Source organism: Panthera onca, chromosome C2 (assembly GCF_046562875.1).
Source record: "Panthera onca isolate mPanOnc1 chromosome C2, mPanOnc1 haplotype 2, whole genome shotgun sequence".
NCBI classification, from domain to species: Eukaryota; Metazoa; Chordata; class Mammalia; order Carnivora; family Felidae; genus Panthera; species Panthera onca.
In genome coordinates, this window is record NC_138347.1 from 67,029,098 (window position 1) to 67,047,821 (window position 18,724).

At 35.4% G+C, this 18,724-nt stretch overlaps 1 protein-coding gene across 10 annotated transcripts in view; it reads left to right on the forward strand.

Moving 5' to 3' along the window:
- The window catches only part of STXBP5L (syntaxin binding protein 5L), a 380,897-nt gene extending 362,422 nt beyond the window's left edge, over positions 1-18,475 (forward strand). For 7 of the 10 annotated variants that reach the window (XM_060639858.3, XM_060639856.3, XM_060639862.3 and 4 more), the window contains 5 exons: positions 1,689-2,049; positions 7,502-7,667; positions 10,122-10,233; positions 11,895-12,115; positions 12,905-18,475. In XM_060639858.3, coding sequence (XP_060495841.3) covers positions 1,689-2,049; positions 7,502-7,667; positions 10,122-10,233; positions 11,895-12,115; positions 12,905-12,946 — 902 coding nt within the window. In that variant the 3' untranslated portion in view covers positions 12,947-18,475. Of the gene's footprint in view, positions 1-1,688; positions 2,069-7,501; positions 7,668-10,121; positions 10,234-11,894; positions 12,116-12,904 lie in introns of those variants that run through there. The other 3 variants (XM_081796589.1, XM_081796591.1, XM_081796590.1) reach the window with 1 other exon arrangement.
- The last annotated feature ends 249 nt before the right edge of the window (positions 18,476-18,724 follow it).

The window sequence follows — 18,724 nt, forward strand, 5'->3', positions numbered from 1 at the left end:
GGAAAGATTAATGGCAAGTCATAAAGATTAATAATACATATTTGAAAAAACTTAAACCCTGTATAAACCTAATGGACAGAATATAATCAAAGCATTTTTTTTTATCACAAATTAGGAGACAAAGCAGCTGTTTTGGCAAGGGCAGATTATTGAGAAATTGTCATTTTGATGCTGACAGTTTGTAAGCATCAGGTATAAGTAAAATGGCTTCCAAAATGTAGATTTCTTATCTTTTTAACCTACCTTAGGGTATCTCTAAATTGAGGGTGCTAAGATATTTATAATTAGAAGAGTTATCCCATGACAGGTAATTAAGGAAATGTGGCTTTATAGAAGAATGAATCCTAGATGAATTCTAATTAAATCACTTGTCATAGCTTTGGAAATCCCCCCTGCCCCCCCCCCACCCCGCTTCTGGAACACTGGGAGAGCTGTTCTTATATTCCTTGATGAAGTGCCCAAACCCTGCTCTCCTAACTTCTTCAGTTCCCTTGTAGGACATTTGCAAGATTCTTCTTTTTAAAGTGGATTTTAAAACACAACTGGGATGTTAAATCATCTAAACACGTTATTTTAAATTTGATTAAGCACTTTAAATTATAAAGTACTTTAAATGGAATGTATTTTTATTTATTATCCTTCCTTTTACAATTGTCTGTCATATGTACACTTTTGAGGCAATATTAGCCTAGGTTAATCCCCTTACTCTCTCTACATGATGTCAGAGGACAAAAGAAAAAAAAAGGCTCTTGGGCGTTGCTTACAGGAGTCTGGTAATGTCCCAAAGTCAATCTGTCACAAGTTGCCTCCCAAGTTTTATAATATCCTGTTTATAATATTCTGGACTGGTTAAAAATAGCCCATAGGTAATAATTTGGCATGGATATTCAAACTTGGAGAATCCAGGTGAGTAAACTTCTTTTCTATATAAACATGCATAAGCCTGCGTAAGAGCCAAAGGAAGTTTTTTTTTTTTTTATATAATACAATCAAAATTGCTAGCATGAACTCTATATGTCAAAATTTCATGAAATTTATTCCAGGTGTTCAATTTCAGAAGGAGAAACCGTTTTCTAGTAAATGAGCCTAAGAAATAAGGAAATAGAATCAGATGGCATGAGTTTTTTCAGTTGGAGTTATTTCAATAAATGAAAATTATAAATGTTCTAAAATTTGCTTTTAAAAAAAGGATTTTAAGGGAGACTATATAGTATAGCAAAAGAATACTGGATTAGAAATTAGGAAATGTGAATTCTAGTCCAGGCTCAACAACCAACCTGCCATCTGACATGGCCCAAATCTGGGCCTCCATCTTCTCATTAATAAAATGAAAGGATTTGGGTGCTTGGCTGGCTCAGTTGGTAGGGTGTATGTGACTCTTGATCTTGGTAAGTTTGAGCCTTACATTGGGTGTAGAGATTACTTAAAAATAAAATCTTAAAAGTAAATAAATAATAAAATGCAAGGATTTGACAAGTTGATGTCTTAGGCCCCTTTTAGATCTAACATTCTATGATTCCAAGTTATTGCAACTGATGAACTCACAAATCTACTGATTTATGTATATTACTGCAATATTGTGGCACTATAAATTATAAATAATTATAATATAAATCATTTATTGCCCATGAATAACAGCTGTTTTAGAAAGAATTTCACATGCCAGTGATATGAAATTGTTTTTATAGGCACATTCCTCTCACTGAAAGGAGCTGTGCTAACATTCTCCTGTATGGACCGAACTGGTGGATTAATGCAACCGCCATATGAAGTTTGGAGGGATCCAAACAACATAGATGAAAATGAAAAATCTTGGAGAAGGAAACTGATCATGAACTACCCCTCTCCATCCCAAGAAACAGGAGATCATCAGTATACAGTAATCTGCTCAGAAAAACAAGCCAAAGTCTTCTCACTGCCTTCTCAGACTTGTCTTTATGTTCATAACATCACGGAGACATCTTTTATACTGCAAGCAGACGTGGTGGTCATGTGTAACAGTGCCTGCTTGGCATGCTTTTGTGCCAATGGGCATATCATGATAATGAGGTACTTGCCTTCTTTATAAATTGTCTGGTAATCACAACAGTGTGAATAAGGTACAATTTTGAAAAGTATATGTGTAATGTGCAATCAAGAAGCAAACTGAGATCATTCTTTCATTATGTTTGTGAATGTTTTATTGTTTGACAATTTGAAGAAACTCTTTTTTTTTTAAATTTTTTTGTTAAAAATGCTTTGCATTCTGAATGAAATACATATATTTTAATTGATTTCAAGGAATCTAAGGAAAGACTGATTTTTCTGGTCATTCACACAATTCAAGCATTTATTGAACATATGTATCTCCCATATACTATGCTAGTCATGAAATATAAAAATGAATAAGCTCTAAGGAAAAGAAATTAACTTACTTTTACTATGTTTCATAGTCCACATAAGTATTTTACATACAGAATTTAATTTGATCCTTATGGTTTCTGTAGGACATAGGAAAACAAAGTATTATTTGCATCCTCCATTTTACATATGTTAATAAATTAAAGTTTAAATCACCTCAGGTTACAAGTCTAGGAAAAAGTGAGACCAGCACTGAACAGTATACTAAAAGTCATCACTACAACTGAAATATAACACTGTGTAAGTTTAAGGTATACAGCACAATGATTATACACACACACACACAATATATATATAATAGTAATTTCACTCTGTGTGTATGTGTGTATATATATATATATATATATATATATATACATATATATATGACTACCACAATAACATTAGTTGACACATCCATCACTTCACATAGTTACATTTGTGTGTGTGTGTGGTGAGAAGTTTAAGATCTAATCTTCTAGCAATCAAGTATACAATACAGTATTGTTAACTATGAGTCACCATGCTGTACATTAAACCCCCAGAAGGTATTAATCTTGTAACTGTAAGTTTATGCCCTTTGACAACCTTAGTGTGCTATCAGCTGAGAGATTTCATTATACTGTTAGTAAACTAGAATAAAATTCATGAGACACAAAATTAATTACCTAGTTATTTTATGAATTCAACAAATATTTAATAAATATAACCTATGTAGAAGTCACTGTCATTCATTTTAATACATCACCTGGTTCTAAAAATCACTGAGACAGTTAAGCATTATACTAGGCCTATGAAAGATATAAAAATTAGTAAAAACATAGTCCTAATCCTTAAAAAGCTTACTATCAAATTGGGGAGATAAGACAGATACACAAATAATGATAACACAATGAACATGTATATTCCAACAGAGGAAATATAGGATTGAATCTTCTAGTCACAAACTAAGTTCTCAGAATCAAAGTCATGAGATAGTTGGTATATGTTATTAAATACAAGATGTTGGGAGGAAAGTAAACTGGAAAGAAAGATTGGGGTAAATTATTGAGGACCTGTAATGGCAGGCTAATGAGTTTGATATTAATCAGTTAATAGGAAATACTGTTTTTAAAGCTGAATTTAACTTGCCCTAGCTATACATCGGGAAATACATATAAAGGAAGAGCTTGAAATGGTCTTCTGAACTAAAGTTTTAGCTATCTCGAAAGCAAGGTGGACACAGATGTGAGGGATAATTGAGGAAAACTTGCTAAATATAAAACTGATTGTGAAAGGTAATGGAGGCCATTAAATCACAGGATTAGAAGAGAATTTAACTGAAAATATTTAATGAACCTGGGTAGCAGCAATGTCATTAAAACAGGAAATAAGAGAATTTGGAAAAGCTGAAAATGAGAAATTTGAGAATGAATTCTTGGAATGTGAGGTGTTTTTAAGTGATCCCACAGAAGTTTGGCAAGCAATTTTAGGTTTGGACTGTTAGAAAAATATGGAAGATCCAGCTCTGTTAGTCATCTATATAAATGCATTAGTGAAAGTTACAGCAGTGAATGAGATCATCAAAGAAGATAGTATAAAAAGAACGGAGAAATAGACTGATCTGGGTACAAAAACTTGGGGATATCTCTATATTTATGTAGTAGAATAAAAGCAAAATCCAGCAGAGGATATTGAGAAGAAGTCATCAGAGATATAGGAAAAGGAGAAGAATAACTTCATGAAATAAAAAGGATAGAAGAGTATCCAAACAAAAATAGAAGACCACCAAGAAAACGTCAAGAGGTAGTCAGATATAGCAGAGAGGCCAAAGAATTTGAGTAGAAGAAAAAACACTAGGCCTGGCCTGGCAACTAGTAGGGTATTAGTGATCCTTGCAAAACAAATCTTAGAAGCATAGTGGAGGCAAAAACAAAATTTTCAATGGAGAAAGAGACAGTGGTATAGATCAAAAGTTGACAAACTACAGCCAACAGGCCGTATCTATCCTGCCCTTCCTGTAATCTGATATTGTACAGCTGGCAAGCTAAGAATGGATTTTACATTTTAAAATGTTGAAAAAAATCAAAGAGAATATTTCATAATATGTGAAAAGTACATGAAATTAAAATTTCAATGTTCATAAATAGTTTTTGGAACACAGCCACACCCATTTGTTTACATATAGTCTAGCTGCTTTTGCATGACAAGGCAGAGTTGAGTAGTTATAACAGACTATATGGCCTACAAAGCCTACAATATTTACTATCTGGCTCTTTAATAAATGTTTGCCAACCCCTGGTATAGATTATTTTTTCAGGAAACTGTGGTAAAAAGATAGATGAGGGACAGGAAAGTAGTTCAGAGCAAAACTTGGCTTTCGAGAGTGTTTTCATTGTTAGATTTTCTTTAATAGAGGAGACATGTAAGCCAAGGAAAAGTAGCTACATAAAGTTTAAAAAAAATAAAAAAAATCATTTACTGTCTACTCATTCTCTTAGATATTTCTGGTTCTGTCTGTTTCTCTGTTTCTGTTTCTCTTTCTCAAACTATTTTTCAGTATTTGTCATGAAAATCATTCCAGTCTTGTTTGAAAATGAGGACTTAACTCCTAGACATGCCTTAGTTTTGAGGGAAAAAAAAATGTGTATCGCACATACCCTCTCCTCCCCAAGCTCACATTTAGTCACTCAAAATTTTTCTTTTAAGTTAAAAGACGTTAAACTGTTGTCACAATTGAAATTTTTAGTTTGATAGTGATTACTTACCTTGTTTTTGCAAAATTTTAGTGAGTCTCGTTTTCTCAAATGATACTGAGTATATCTGAAAATTAATTTCCATTTAAATAAATATGCGCTGCCATCTACATTTATGAGGAGGGAAATTGCTTGAAAAATGAAAAATAGAGAGTTTAAAAAACAGCAGGAATCATAGCAACAGGAGAATTAAGATGCTATCTCTGTCTTCCTCTGCTCTATGTAAAAACTGCTTTACATGGTAATGGCTACTTTAATATTAATTATGTCCTAGTGGAAAATCTTCATGTGTTCTTGAGGATCTCAAAAATATTTGGAAGGAAATTACCTTGGGATGATTTTAGTAATATATATAATATGTAGCTTGAAGAACTGAATCCTTCAAATTGGCATGCTCCTGACTTTGATCATCTTCCCATGCTAAGTATTTTCCTAGATATTTCCAGATCCTATCAGAAATTAACTCTACTGAGTCCATTCTTCTCAAGACCTAGTTTTCTGATAGTTGGCAGGTAGCTGATTGCTTACATGCTAATGTACCCAAACCTAGAAAGTAGTAGAAAGGGATACAAGAGTCTTATCTATAAATGTGTTCTCAAACTGGGCTTTTAGTGAAAACCATTGTTAGTTACGTGATACTATTTCCTTATAAAGTGTCCCTGCACAGAAAAAAATCTATTTTTTCAGCTTTAAAAGCACTTGGTTCCTGGTTCTTAGCAAGTAAATTACTTTTTGCCATTTCCAACCTGAAGTAATTAAACCATTTTTGTTTTCTTCGCTTACTTTTATTATGCTACATAAACAATGTAGCTTATCAGAAAAGTCCATTGGAATCCCTTCCCCACCGCCACCCATTAATTTGACAGACTCTAGCATGGAAGTCTGTTTAACCGGGTTTGTTTTGGCTCACAGCCTAAAGACCTCAATTACTTGAAATGTCATAACATACTAAGTCTTTGAAATCCAGTACATATTTTACACTTACAGAATACCTCAGTTCATGCAAACCACATATCAACTGCTCAATAACCATATGTAGCTAGTGGCTACCATATCGGACAACATAGTGCTAGAACCTCATGGAAAGCTTTTTCCAACTGTGCACATTTCAGATCCCATTCTATATTGTAAAGTTCTAGGGCTTAACTTGTAATAACAAACTACTTTCATAAGAGAAATAAGTACGTTTTTTTCAAGGTACTGGTTTTATCATCTGGGATAATTTAAAATCATCATGCACACCAGAATCAGTTGAACAATTTGAAAGCTGGAGATTTAATGACAAGTCTCTTTTTATCCTTTTGGTATTAGAGGTGTGATTTAAAAGCAATGAGACCAGTTTCTTCAGTAGTTTGCAAAACTGGCTCTTGTGGCCATATCCAAAGGGACATTCTGATGAATATTTAAGCAAAATTTTGGGCTACCACATAAGGATAAGATTATAGCTATTTGGTAAGACACTGGAGATGAGAGGTATTCATTTAGCTATGCCTAATTCTGATCTATTATTTATAACTTATTCTCATTCCCGTACAGCCCTAACCATGTTTATTTACTAAGCATGCCTTCAGTGCAGATGTCCTAAGTCATAGGTAATTTTTATTTCCTGTGTGTAGAGGGAGTAGAGGAATGGGGAGCAAAGCCACTCCGTGGCCAGGCACAGTGAACTGGATCCATTCCATGTCTTCATCAGTGCATAACCTCCTCAGACTCGGGAGTTTTGCCTTAAAAGGAGACAGTAGACCAAGTACTTTCTAGTGGTGATGTTTCTCCCATAACCAAAGACTGCAACCTTTGGTTGCAGGAACCTGTGAAATGCTGCAGAGTGTATTCTGAAATTGCTGGCCACTACATTTAATCCACCCTTCAAACATATTTGCTAAGTATCTGTGTGGATTAAGAGAAAGAGGGGCGCCTGGGTGGCGCAGTCGGTTAAGCGTCCGACTTCAGCCAGGTCACGATCTCACGGTCCGTGAGTTCGAGCCCCGCGTCAGGCTCTGAGCCCCGCGTCAGGCTCTGAGCCCCGCGTCAGGCTCTGAGCCCCGCGTCAGGCTCTGAGCCCCGCGTCAGGCGCTGGGCTGATGGCTCGGAGCCTGGAGCCTGTTTCCGATTCTGTGTCTCCCTCTCTCTCTCTGCCCCTCCCCCGTTCATGCTCTGTCTCTCTCTGTCCCAAAAATAAATAAATAAATTAAAAAAAAAAAGAGAAAGAACCAGGCCCATAATTTTTTGTGTGTATATAATTTTATGTGAGAGAATAAAAAGAAACAAACATTAAATAGTGGTATAAAAATAAATGTTTTTATGTAAGGAACTGTACATTTTACACAGAGAAATGAAAGCTTCTAACAACGTGAATATGAAATGTGGATTTGCTTTTTTCCATTCAGCCTACCTAGTCTTCGCCCAATGTTGGATGTTAATTATTTGCCACTGACAGACATGAGGATAGCACGGACATTTTGTTTTACCAATGAAGGCCAAGCGTTATACCTCGTCTCTCCTACTGAAATTCAGCGGTTAACATACAGCCAAGAGATGTGTGATAATCTACAGGTAGGTCAGGCACATTTATGAATACACATTGGATATGGTTGTAAAAAGAGAATGAGAGAGATATCTAATAGCTAAATATTATTGGGCCAGGCAATAAATATACCTTCCCCAGATGTTTTGAATATATGTTCATCATTGTGACCCTGTCAAGTTTAGTGTGGGTGTAGTTATACACAGAAAAAAAAAAAGAAAGAAAGAGGGGGACTGACGGGGAATATGCAAAGATCATACATATTAATGGTTGAGTTTTTGTTTGGTCATTTTATTGGTTTTTTTTTGTTGTTGTTGTTGGTTGTTTTTTTGTTTGTTTGTTTGTTTGTTTTTTTACTATGGAGAATCCCCTGTAAGATTATAAACTCTCCCTCCAAGGTGGGGACTATGCATGTGCACACAAAAATCTTGCGAACAATTCAGGGAGTTCATGGACTTTTTAAAAAAAGTAGTCTAAATTTTAAGAGCCATACAAAATAAATACATATCCTGTGGGTTAGTATTGGGCATTTGTGTTTTATCATAGCAGTGAGCAGAGCTTTGAAACAAAATAAATATAAAAGCTTATCAAAACCTTAGATAACTTAAAAGCGGTTACAAAAGAGCATCTTAGAGATTTAATTGGTTCAACCCCTTTATTTTACAAAACAGAAAACTAAAACCCATCCATTTTAATAGAAAGGTTGAAAGTATAAGCTCTGAACTATTTAAGTTGTATTTTGCCCACTTGTATAACTTTGGGAATTTTGCTTAACCGACCTGTATGCTCTGCCTTGGAGCACTGTCATGAGAATTAAGAACTGAGCCCAGTGCCTGGAATATAGTATGTTTTAAAAATAAATAATAATGTTCCTATTATTGTTATTCAGCAAATGCTTGTTGAGTGGTTACCATATGCCTGGTACTTGGCTAGGTTCTAGTTAAGATACAAGTCTCTACCTGCTAGTGTGGAGGAAGATAAGTCAACAGACAAGCACCGCACTCTGTCTGACAGAAAAAGACTGTCTATATGTGGCTGTGCCAGCGCTGAGGAGACATGGAACAGGGGCCCCTGGGTTATGGGATAGCAAGGAGGGCTAGTTAGAACAAGGTTGTAAAGGATGAATAAGAGTCATCTATAGGGATGGGTGGCTGAGAATGGAAAAGGATATGATATTCTCAGCAGAGTAGTGTCATGCAAAAATTCCAGAGGTTCAGGAAACTGCCAATAAACTGCAGAGTTAGACAGTGAAAAGGGTGGAGGAATAGTACTGGGGAATTATTCAAAAGTAGATCTTGGAGCACCCTGTAAGCTCCTTAAGGAATCTGGCATTTATCCCAAGGGGAACAGGAAGTCATGGAAAAGGTTTAGCAAATTTGTTTATTAAAACTAATATTCTGGTTACATATAGTTTTGAAGAATTTGAGAGAACAATTAGGAGGTGGTTTTTTTTAATAATTAAGGCCAAAAATAACAGTGGCTTAAAATAAGGGAGCTAGCAGTGAGAATGGAGAGAAGTTAGCGGATTTAATAGTAAGAGTGTAATCAGTTGGATTGGAAGGTTATTAGATATAGCAGTGAGGGAAAGGAAGGGATTAATAATTATCCCTGGGTTTCTGGCTAAGTAAATGTTGCTGCCACTTCCAAAGAGAAGGGATCCAGGAGGAAGAGTGCAGGTCTGGTGAGAAGAGGTGAGAGAGAGTCACACTGCAGTTCATGGACAAACTGATATTAGGTCACACATCTATTGACTTTTGGTTGAAGTTCCTTCCTCCATACCAATGATTCTCAAATTTTGGTCTGCTTCAGAAAGACCTGAAGAGCACACTAAAAATATAGATAACCAAAGAACATTTATGTAGGTTCTGATTTAGTATGTATGAAATGAAGCTCAAGCACCTGTATTTCTAACAAGGTATTTCTCCAGTCATTCTACAGCACATCAGATATTGAAAACAACTGTGTTCTCACTATGCTGCCTATTTTGACTCATTTATCTTGAATCATTTCCTAATTTTGTACTTCATATAAAAATAAATCCAAACTTCCTCCACATACTCCCAAAGGCTTCCTACTTCATAGGTTAGTCCATGCTTAGTTCAGGAAGGGGGTTCAGACGGGAAAGAGGCTATAGTAATTGAAAAAGGAAAAGCAGTCCAGATTGTGAGTCACTGATCAGGTGGAGATTAATCCTAGGGTAAATATATTGCTTCTCATGCTTTCTAACTGTAAAGGGGAGAAGAGAAGAGGACATAAAAATGAAAATTTAAAGATGTCAATTACAGGAGAAGGGGAGGAAAAGGAGGTGGAGAAAGAAATGCCAGAGAGAAAACTGGGAGGAAAGCAAAAATCACCAGGAAAATATATGGAAAGCAGATTGTCTTTTCATTATGTGCTTTAACATTCCACAATGTTTTATTATTATTATTATTATTAATTTATTTTTAGTTACTCTAATGCTTTTTTGTTTGAATTTGATACAGGACATGCTAGGAGATTTGTTTATTCCCATAGAGACACCAGAAGCTCAAAATAGAGGCTTTCTCAAGGGACTCTTTGGCGGAAGTGGACAGACATTTGACAGAGAAGAGCTCTGTGAGTAAACTCCTGATTATGAAGCTGTATCACAAAATAGAAGACCTGTTTCTGTGTGTGTGTGTGTGTGTGTGTAACTTAATATAATATGTGATCTCAAATTCTAGACTAGGGTTTTTTGCTTCTGTATCTTGAAAATTATTTTTTACCAAATATGAATAAAATCAGTTACTTAATATTAGGAAATAGTTTAATAAAAATACTGCATGCAATTCATACAAATAATTAGTAAGCTAATAAATATGTCATTTGCAAATAGATCATACCCACAAGGCAGGTGAAGATATTCAGTTACTGAATTCTGGAAAAAATGTTTATGGATCTGCTACCTTGAAACCACTGCTGGGAAACAGATTCTTTATCCAGAGAACACAAGGCTTATCAATGCTACAGAATAAATTACTTTAAATTCTTCCAGTGAAACTCTGACAAACAATAATTGAAAAGGAGTAGAAAGATACTAGGGAACATTTTCAGAAAGAAAAATGTGTTTTCCAGAATATCTCACCACTATTTAGTCTTGCAGATCAAAACTCCTTTTCTCTTGAACTTTTAACCAAGCAGAAGATCTAGATGCCTCCATATGATGGAATATTTTTCAGCCATAAAAACAAATGAAGTTTGATACATGCTACAACATGAATGATACTTGAAAACACCATGTTAAGTTAAAGAAGGAAGACAAAAAAAAGACCACATATTATATGATTCCACTTACATGAAATGTCCAGAATAGGCAAACCCATACAGACAGAAAGCATATAGTGGTTGCCAGGCACTGGGACAAGGACGGATCAGGGAGTGACTGCTAATGGGCACAGAGTTGAAACTTTTTGGAGTAATGAAAATGTACTAAAATTAGATAGTAGTGGTAGCTGCATGACTCTGTCAGTACACTGAAAACCACTGAACTGTGGTATATAACGTACGTGAATTGTGTCTCAGTAAGTCTCTTATTTAAAAAACAATAGATCTTAATTCCATGCCTAATGTTACATCCTTGAGAATGTTCACCAAATTTCTACCAAGATAGCTGTCTTTCAATAAAAAACTTCCTTAAAATTCATTCAAATTAAACTGAACTTTGTAAATGGTAGAGAAACTATTATCCTTTTATAAAGGAACAGAATTTCAACATATGTATGCTCGTGTCCATCAGGCATAGACCCTGTTCTCTAGCATTTTACTTCCCCCCAACACACAATTTAAAACAGTAACAACTGAGGCCTACAGAGGATGACAGCAAGATGAGCAGAGATGGTAGGAATGAAGACTTGGGCAGAAGTTGAAACAAATGAACTGGCCTAAGATTGAAACTATCCTAATATGGGTTAAATATGAAATCGCCTATATTGTGAGCAACTGATTCAGCAATGTCAAGAAAGGCAGTGATGCCCTATTGCATGGAACCCGCATACACACATACACATACACACGAAGACAGGCAGTAACAACACAGTTACCTCGCAGTCTCAATGTCTTTCATAGGTGGGTAAATGCTAACATCTCCAAATACACGTCTGTGATAGAACCAAGTATACCTCTCTCTATATGAGAATTATGATGATAGAATTTAATGTAAGTACTTTGGTGATAAGCTTGATTATAATTATTTGAATTACTGACAATGTGTTTTTAATTACTATGGCTTGAATTCCCAGTTGGGGAAGCTTCAGCAGGAAAAGCATCGCGCAGCCTTGCACAACACATTCCTGGCCCAGGTGGTATAGAAGGGATGAAGGGTGCGGCCGGAGGGGTGATGGGAGAGCTGACTCGAGCCCGGATCGCACTTGATGAGAGAGGACAGAGGCTAGGAGAGCTGGAGGAGAAAACTGCAGGCATGATGACCAGTGCAGAAGCATTTTCCAAACATGCACATGAGGTAAACTGCTTAATATAGGCATCTTTACACAGCAATAGCTTTAAACATTCAGGTCCCCCGCAAGAAAACCCAAACAGAGATGGCACTGTAAGTAATCCTGTGTGAGAGCCAGGGTAGCTTGAATCTCATTATAAGTATTGTAATTCCCCCAGTATTTGGAAGAAATATGTTTTTAATTTTTTTTTAACGTTTATTCATTTTTTGAGACAGAGAGAGACAGAGCATGAACGGGGGAGGGTCAGAGAGAGGGAGACACAGAATCTGAAACAGGCTCCAGGCTCTGAGCTGTCAGCACGGAGCCCGACGCGGGGCTCGAACTCACGGACCGCGAGATCATGACCCGAGCCAAAGTCGGCCTGCTTAACCGACTGAGCCACCCAGGCGCCCCAGAAATATGTTTTTAAATACTATAGTAATACTGCTTTGCCTTAGGAAATAATTTAAAAGAAAATTATTCATTGGCTCTGATACATCGTATCTGTATTGTGCACCTGCTACTAGAAAGGTGCTTAGGTACATTACATGATTCCTTCTCAAGCAAAAAAAGGTGAGGGGCACAAGAAGCAGGAATCCACACACTACTTTTTGCTTCAATCATTAAAAATCAGCTGAGTCTTTACAGCTTATTTTTAAAAAAATCTTTCTCATATGCACCTTATTTCAGAAAATGAAGTTATATAAATTTTGCAATTTAGTTAGATATGCATGATTAGCTCAGTATGAACTTGCTTTGATTAGTACTTTTAAAGACTTCTAAAAGCATTTTATTGTGACTATTTTTCTTTGCAGTTAATGCTGAAATATAAGGATAAGAAATGGTACCAATTCTAAACTTCTAAAGAAGCTGTTGACTGCTTTGAGAAACCATTATTCAGGGAAACCAAATTTATTCCCAGCATCACTATTCAACTTGCTAGAAGCCAGTTTCTTCTACAAAATGTTCCATTACAGTCCATCTGAAGTTATCACAAGGGAAATTTATTAGAGACACCGTATAACCCAAAGGCTGGAAACCTGGTTAAAATCCTAAGACATGGCTGAATTTGCCTTTTCCCAGCGTGGAATGGAGCTATCATCTTGGCATGTCATTTGCTAAGGATTTACATTTAGGAACTACGGGGAGTCCTGCTGATTTGAAAAAATCCTGTACAAACAAAAGCATTAATGCACTTAATGAAAAAAAATCTTTGCATGATAAATTAACATCTTAAGAGGAAAAGAAAAAAAAAAACAAGCATGTTGTGACAGAAGAAAAAAAGATTTATGGTAAACTATTTTTATAAATTGGGCCACACCTGACAATTTAAAAAATCTGCATTAGAAGATATCAGTGTATTTCAAGTACATTTGCTATACCCAACTGAAAAAGAAAAGAAAACCAGAATTTTCTTCTCATCTATAATTTTCATTATACTATGACATTATTGAATTCTTATGGCAAGAGTCTGATTAATGTTTCTCTCTCCATAATATTTTACATCATCATGGTTATCAGTCATAATTATTACCAGTATATTAAATTATTCCTAACACAATTATTTCCATTTCTATCATCTCCAGAACAAGTTGCTATTTTCAGTCATAAACCAGGTAGGGCTCGGTCACCTCAAAGCATTTTTTCAGTCTGGCTTGTGCTCTGTAGGGGAGTTGATGATAAGTTTGGGGAAACTAGATTATAGGAACAATGCAGTTAGCTTTGAGAACTGATTTCACACACTCTGGTTTCAGTTTCTAAAGTGATATATTTTTAAGGCTCCATTTGTATCTTTGTCTGCCAATTACACAGTATATTACTGTTCAAGCCCAGTGGGGTCTTCAATCCAAAGGTGCTCTTGCAGCCTGACACTCACAGACCAAACTGGTCATTTTCTTCAGTATGATTCAGTAAAACCTCAGTTAATGTTTTGGGAAAGGGATTCTGATTTATTTCATTTCTGACTAACAAGGGCTTTCATTAGTAAATACTTTTTGGTTCAATACTTACTATTGAAAATCTTTATAAAATTTTTGCTATCTTGGCCTTAGTCACCATCATGGACAACAGAAATACAGAGAGAGTTTAATTATACAAAAATCAATAATTTTGTCACTCACTAGGCTATAAGCCACAAACTGTCAGTAGACACCAAACACCTATTCCTTATTTAAAACTCTTTTAAAGGTGGAATAAAGAATATCCTTAATATGATAAATATTCTCTGTCATAACTCTAACAGTGAACTACTAGAGGCTAAATGAATACATTTGCCATCATTATTTAACATGATTCTGGAAGTTAAAAGTCATAGAAAATGAATGTATGCAGATTCCAGTACCCATCCTGTAATATGTTGTTCCTTTGAAAAGAATATTTTTAAAAAATTAATGGGTCTGTCTTACTGAATTTTGATTATTCCAGGTATTACTGGATTTGCATTTGTGTTTAAGAATTCACATTTTCCTGAAGTTATTTTAGTAGCCCAAAATAGTATTTATTTGTGGGGTTTTTTTAGATTTTTTTTATTATTTGTGGTTTTTTTTTTTTTTTGAAGTGGTACTTTCTTTAAATGCTCTCAGTAATTTTGAGAAGAGCAAAGATGATAGAGTCAGAAAATGTATACCAAGAAACCATTTCTCAGAGTCCTTGAATTCTCCTAATTTCTCAAAAAAGCTTCTCCATGAATCTCACCATTCCTGAGAACAGCCTTAGAGTAACAGAACTTGACTTGGAAATACAAACATGATACATAAGATTATACAGTAAAAATATTAAACCTGAGATCAGAGTTTAGAAAACATTGGCAGCCATATTGCAGTACACTATTTGTACCATCAGTTTTAAGAACTCACTTTTCTGATTTTCTGAACAGATACTTTATCATTTTTTGTAACTTAAAAAAAAAACTAAAAGAGCAAAATATTATTTTAGGAACAATGAAATTCAGTCCAAAGTGGCATCAGATTCAATGACTGTCTCTGAAGGCCTCAGTAAGTTTGTATTTAACTTGTTCTACATCTGGGTTTCTCAACAATGTCACTATTAATGGAAAATTCTTTGTTGTGGGACTGCCCTTTACATTGTAGGATGGTTAGCAACAACCCTGGCCTCTATCCACTAGATGCCAGTAGCAACCCCAGAATAAAATAATGTCTCCAGCCATTGCCAAAATTGCTCCCAGTTGAGGGCCACTGTTCTACATTATTTAAAGACAGATTAAATGTGACTATGTAATGTATGTCTTGTATAAAATTAAATATCATAACTTAAGAAGATAAATTATTACACCCCAAATTACATGTGTGGTTCATATGCAATAAAATACTATTTTGAGAAAGCTTATATGAATCAGTGAAAAATAACAATTACAGAATATTTTAAGCATACAGAGAAAACACGAAAAAGAACAATATAGCATTTTACAGAAGTGCTTAAAACTCTGGCTCTAATGAATAAAGCGTTTATAATTAGCACATCAATTGGAAGTAAACAGGTGCTTCTAAATGCTTGAAATGAATAAATTCTTTTAAGTCATTTAAATATGTCTTTCAATATAATTTTTATAAACCCTTTCTTAATGTAAGGGTAACTTCATCTCCCAAACTCCTGATTAGTGGAATACAAATCAATGAGGTTTTACTGCATCAGAATTATTTTTATAATTCAAAGAGACAGCAATAACAAGAATCTAATGTGGATGTGATTTTTCTCTTTGAATATTTCCGTTCTGTTACACTGACATGTGTGCGTGCGCGCGCACGTATACACACACACACACACACACCATCACAACCACCACCGCAACCTTATCATCATCATCTTTGGAAAATGAGTACTGTTGATCCATGTAATTCTTTACACCTCTATTCTCTACTATTTAAATGTCTTGCCTCTATCTTGGAACACAAAAAAATACTCCTAGTAACTTGGACAATGATAGAAAAAATGAGCCTTAGTAGTCATCAAAATTACATTATATCTGCTATGGGGGCATCAGAAGATAAAGTTTGAAAACCACAGCTTCTTAAGTTGACCTCATCTCCTTATGAATCCTTCAGAAGATAAGCCCTTCTTACTGTCCCACAAGAAAATGGGTCTTTGTGTTCTATTCACCAATAAGAAGCTATAAGTGTTTGTTTTCCTGGTTTTAATAATGTGAGCAATAACCCCTACCATGAAATCATCCATTAACCTTGTTGTATGGAGGGGAGGATGATTGATTTGTCATTTAATCCCCTACAAAAGCAGAACTACTGACTTTCCTTCTTATACTTGAGACTCAGACTCAGTGCCCCAATCACCATTGGGGTCATTATCTAACTTTGGAAGAATAGTGACAGAACTGAGGGAGATGTTTTCTTATACTTTAGTCACAAAGACAATTTGTCAAACCTTTTATATAGCCTTGGAGTGATTCTCAAGTTAATAAATCAGAATCCAGTTTTCTATTCCTCAAAGATCTTAAAGGATTATAAGAGGAAAAGGTTTACTGTTGGAGTCCCTTTTTATGTGACCCATGTGTCAAATATTAAATGTACCATCTATCTGTTATTTGTATTAAGGGATTACCAGGACTTTGAGAAAGAAAAAATAGATTATGCCCAAGGCTGGTTGAAGAAGATGAAGATGAGCTCTTTGAAATAGTTATAAAACGTTTGGCAGAAGGGAAAAATGAAGCAGGTCTAGAAAAGTAAGCTAAAAATACTCTCCTTGGTTTAGGATCATTGGGACAACCCACCAACATATCTGTGTGATTAAGTCTGGCCCAATGGAAAGACATTAGAACTTGACCACTTTCAGAGATGACAATGCCGAAAGGAGTCAGACACTTCTATCAGGGCTTGCTGTGATTCAGGAGAAAAGTGGTAGCCTTCACAGCTTCCTCACCTATATCCTCTATTACACCAACCCCATTACTGACTACATACTACTTCACATACACACTGATCCAAGTGCCAGAAACACTCTGGTAAGTCATGTATTCTGGATGGCTCATTCCAGGGAGTATAGTGGTTGTGTAGCAAGTTTAGTGTACATATTTGCATACAAAATAGCCCTAAAAGGACAAAATACAGAATACTTGGGAAAGTGAGAGGAAGTGCCAGTTTGGTACAAGAGGGTTGGGGTGGGGAGGGACATGGGAGCCAGAGTTAAGTGGAAGAAATTTTGATGAGAAACCAGAGGCACAGATGGCTGCTTTTATTTATGTATTTACATAGGGAACTGAGTCTCAACCTTGGCTGTACAACAGAATCACCTAAGGAGCTTTTAAAATTCCCAGTTATATCAAAATCTCTCAGAGCGGGAACCAAACGTGTAATTTTGAAAGCCCTCAACATGGTTCCAATGTTAGCCAACGTTGACAAACACAGCTTTATGGCTGATTAAGGAAGAAACATTTGTCTACCTTGGCTGGTATCCAAGCCCCACTTCTGATGGGCCAGGGAAGACAACATGTAAGAGATATAGTGTTGTCTGGATTGATAATTATCGTGTTGAAACCCAAAACAAATGTTCTGTGCAAATTTCTGACCAGGGAAGGCCCCATTAATTTTAAATAAGTCTGTCTTTGTGATTTTCTCCCATGTGACTTGGCCATTAATTATTCCAATTCAAACATCTAGGTTTTGATTGTCTTATACATGTGACATCACAAGACACCAGAAGAAAAATAAGAAATTCAACAGTATGTAAAGCTAAGTGGAAACTAATTCTTAGTAATAGGATAGTGGAAATTAAAACAATCATTTACTAAATCAGGTCCAAATTTATTATTCATTCTTCATTTGGAGGAGACATAGGTACTAGGTACCTTTTCTGCATAGTTGGACAAGATCTTAGCAAGAAGGAAGAGCAGTTCCTTTTTGATTGCTGGCTTAGCTCCCAGGGCCACTTGGATTTATTTTCTTGGTTATTGGATTCATGTTTAAAGGGAGAAGAGTGTCTGTAACTCACTATCTGTGCCCTGAAAGACTACTTTCACCTTTAAAAAGGGAGAGTCTGCCTATCCAAGGCAATAATACCTAATGAGAAAACTTGAGAGTTCTCTCCTCTCATACTGCTCCCTCTGGTATTGGCCTATGCTTCTTAACTGCAAAGCCAGAAAATAAACTAGGTGGTGGTTATGGACAAGTGTACACAGAATCAAAATCTCTAATAACCTATAATTTTTAGTACTTAATTATGTGATGTTTTATTCTAGGAAATAAGAAACAGATGACATCATTGATGTATCTTTCTTTCATCTTCAGAACTTTTGCATCTTTTCAGAAAATGACAAATTACTATTTTTCTGTTGCACTCAGCAATTGTGACTATACTTAAAATTCTTGTAGTCTGTAGAAATATCAATAAAATTGTATATGTTTGTACATAGATGCTCTTATGTTATGATGTCATGCACTACTAAACATTTTTGCCAAGATTAAATATGGACAGAGGTAAGACCTTCATTTGCAACACTTTGAGCCATGGTTTTGCAAAGTACAATTGTTTTAAAAAGGCAGAGAGGAGGAGCATGTACAACACATTTGTTTGAAGTAAAAAAACAAAAAGAAAAAAGACTAAACATAAGTTCTCCAAACTCATAGATTTTGCTAGAGTCTATAAATCCCAAAGGGTAGAATAGCCAC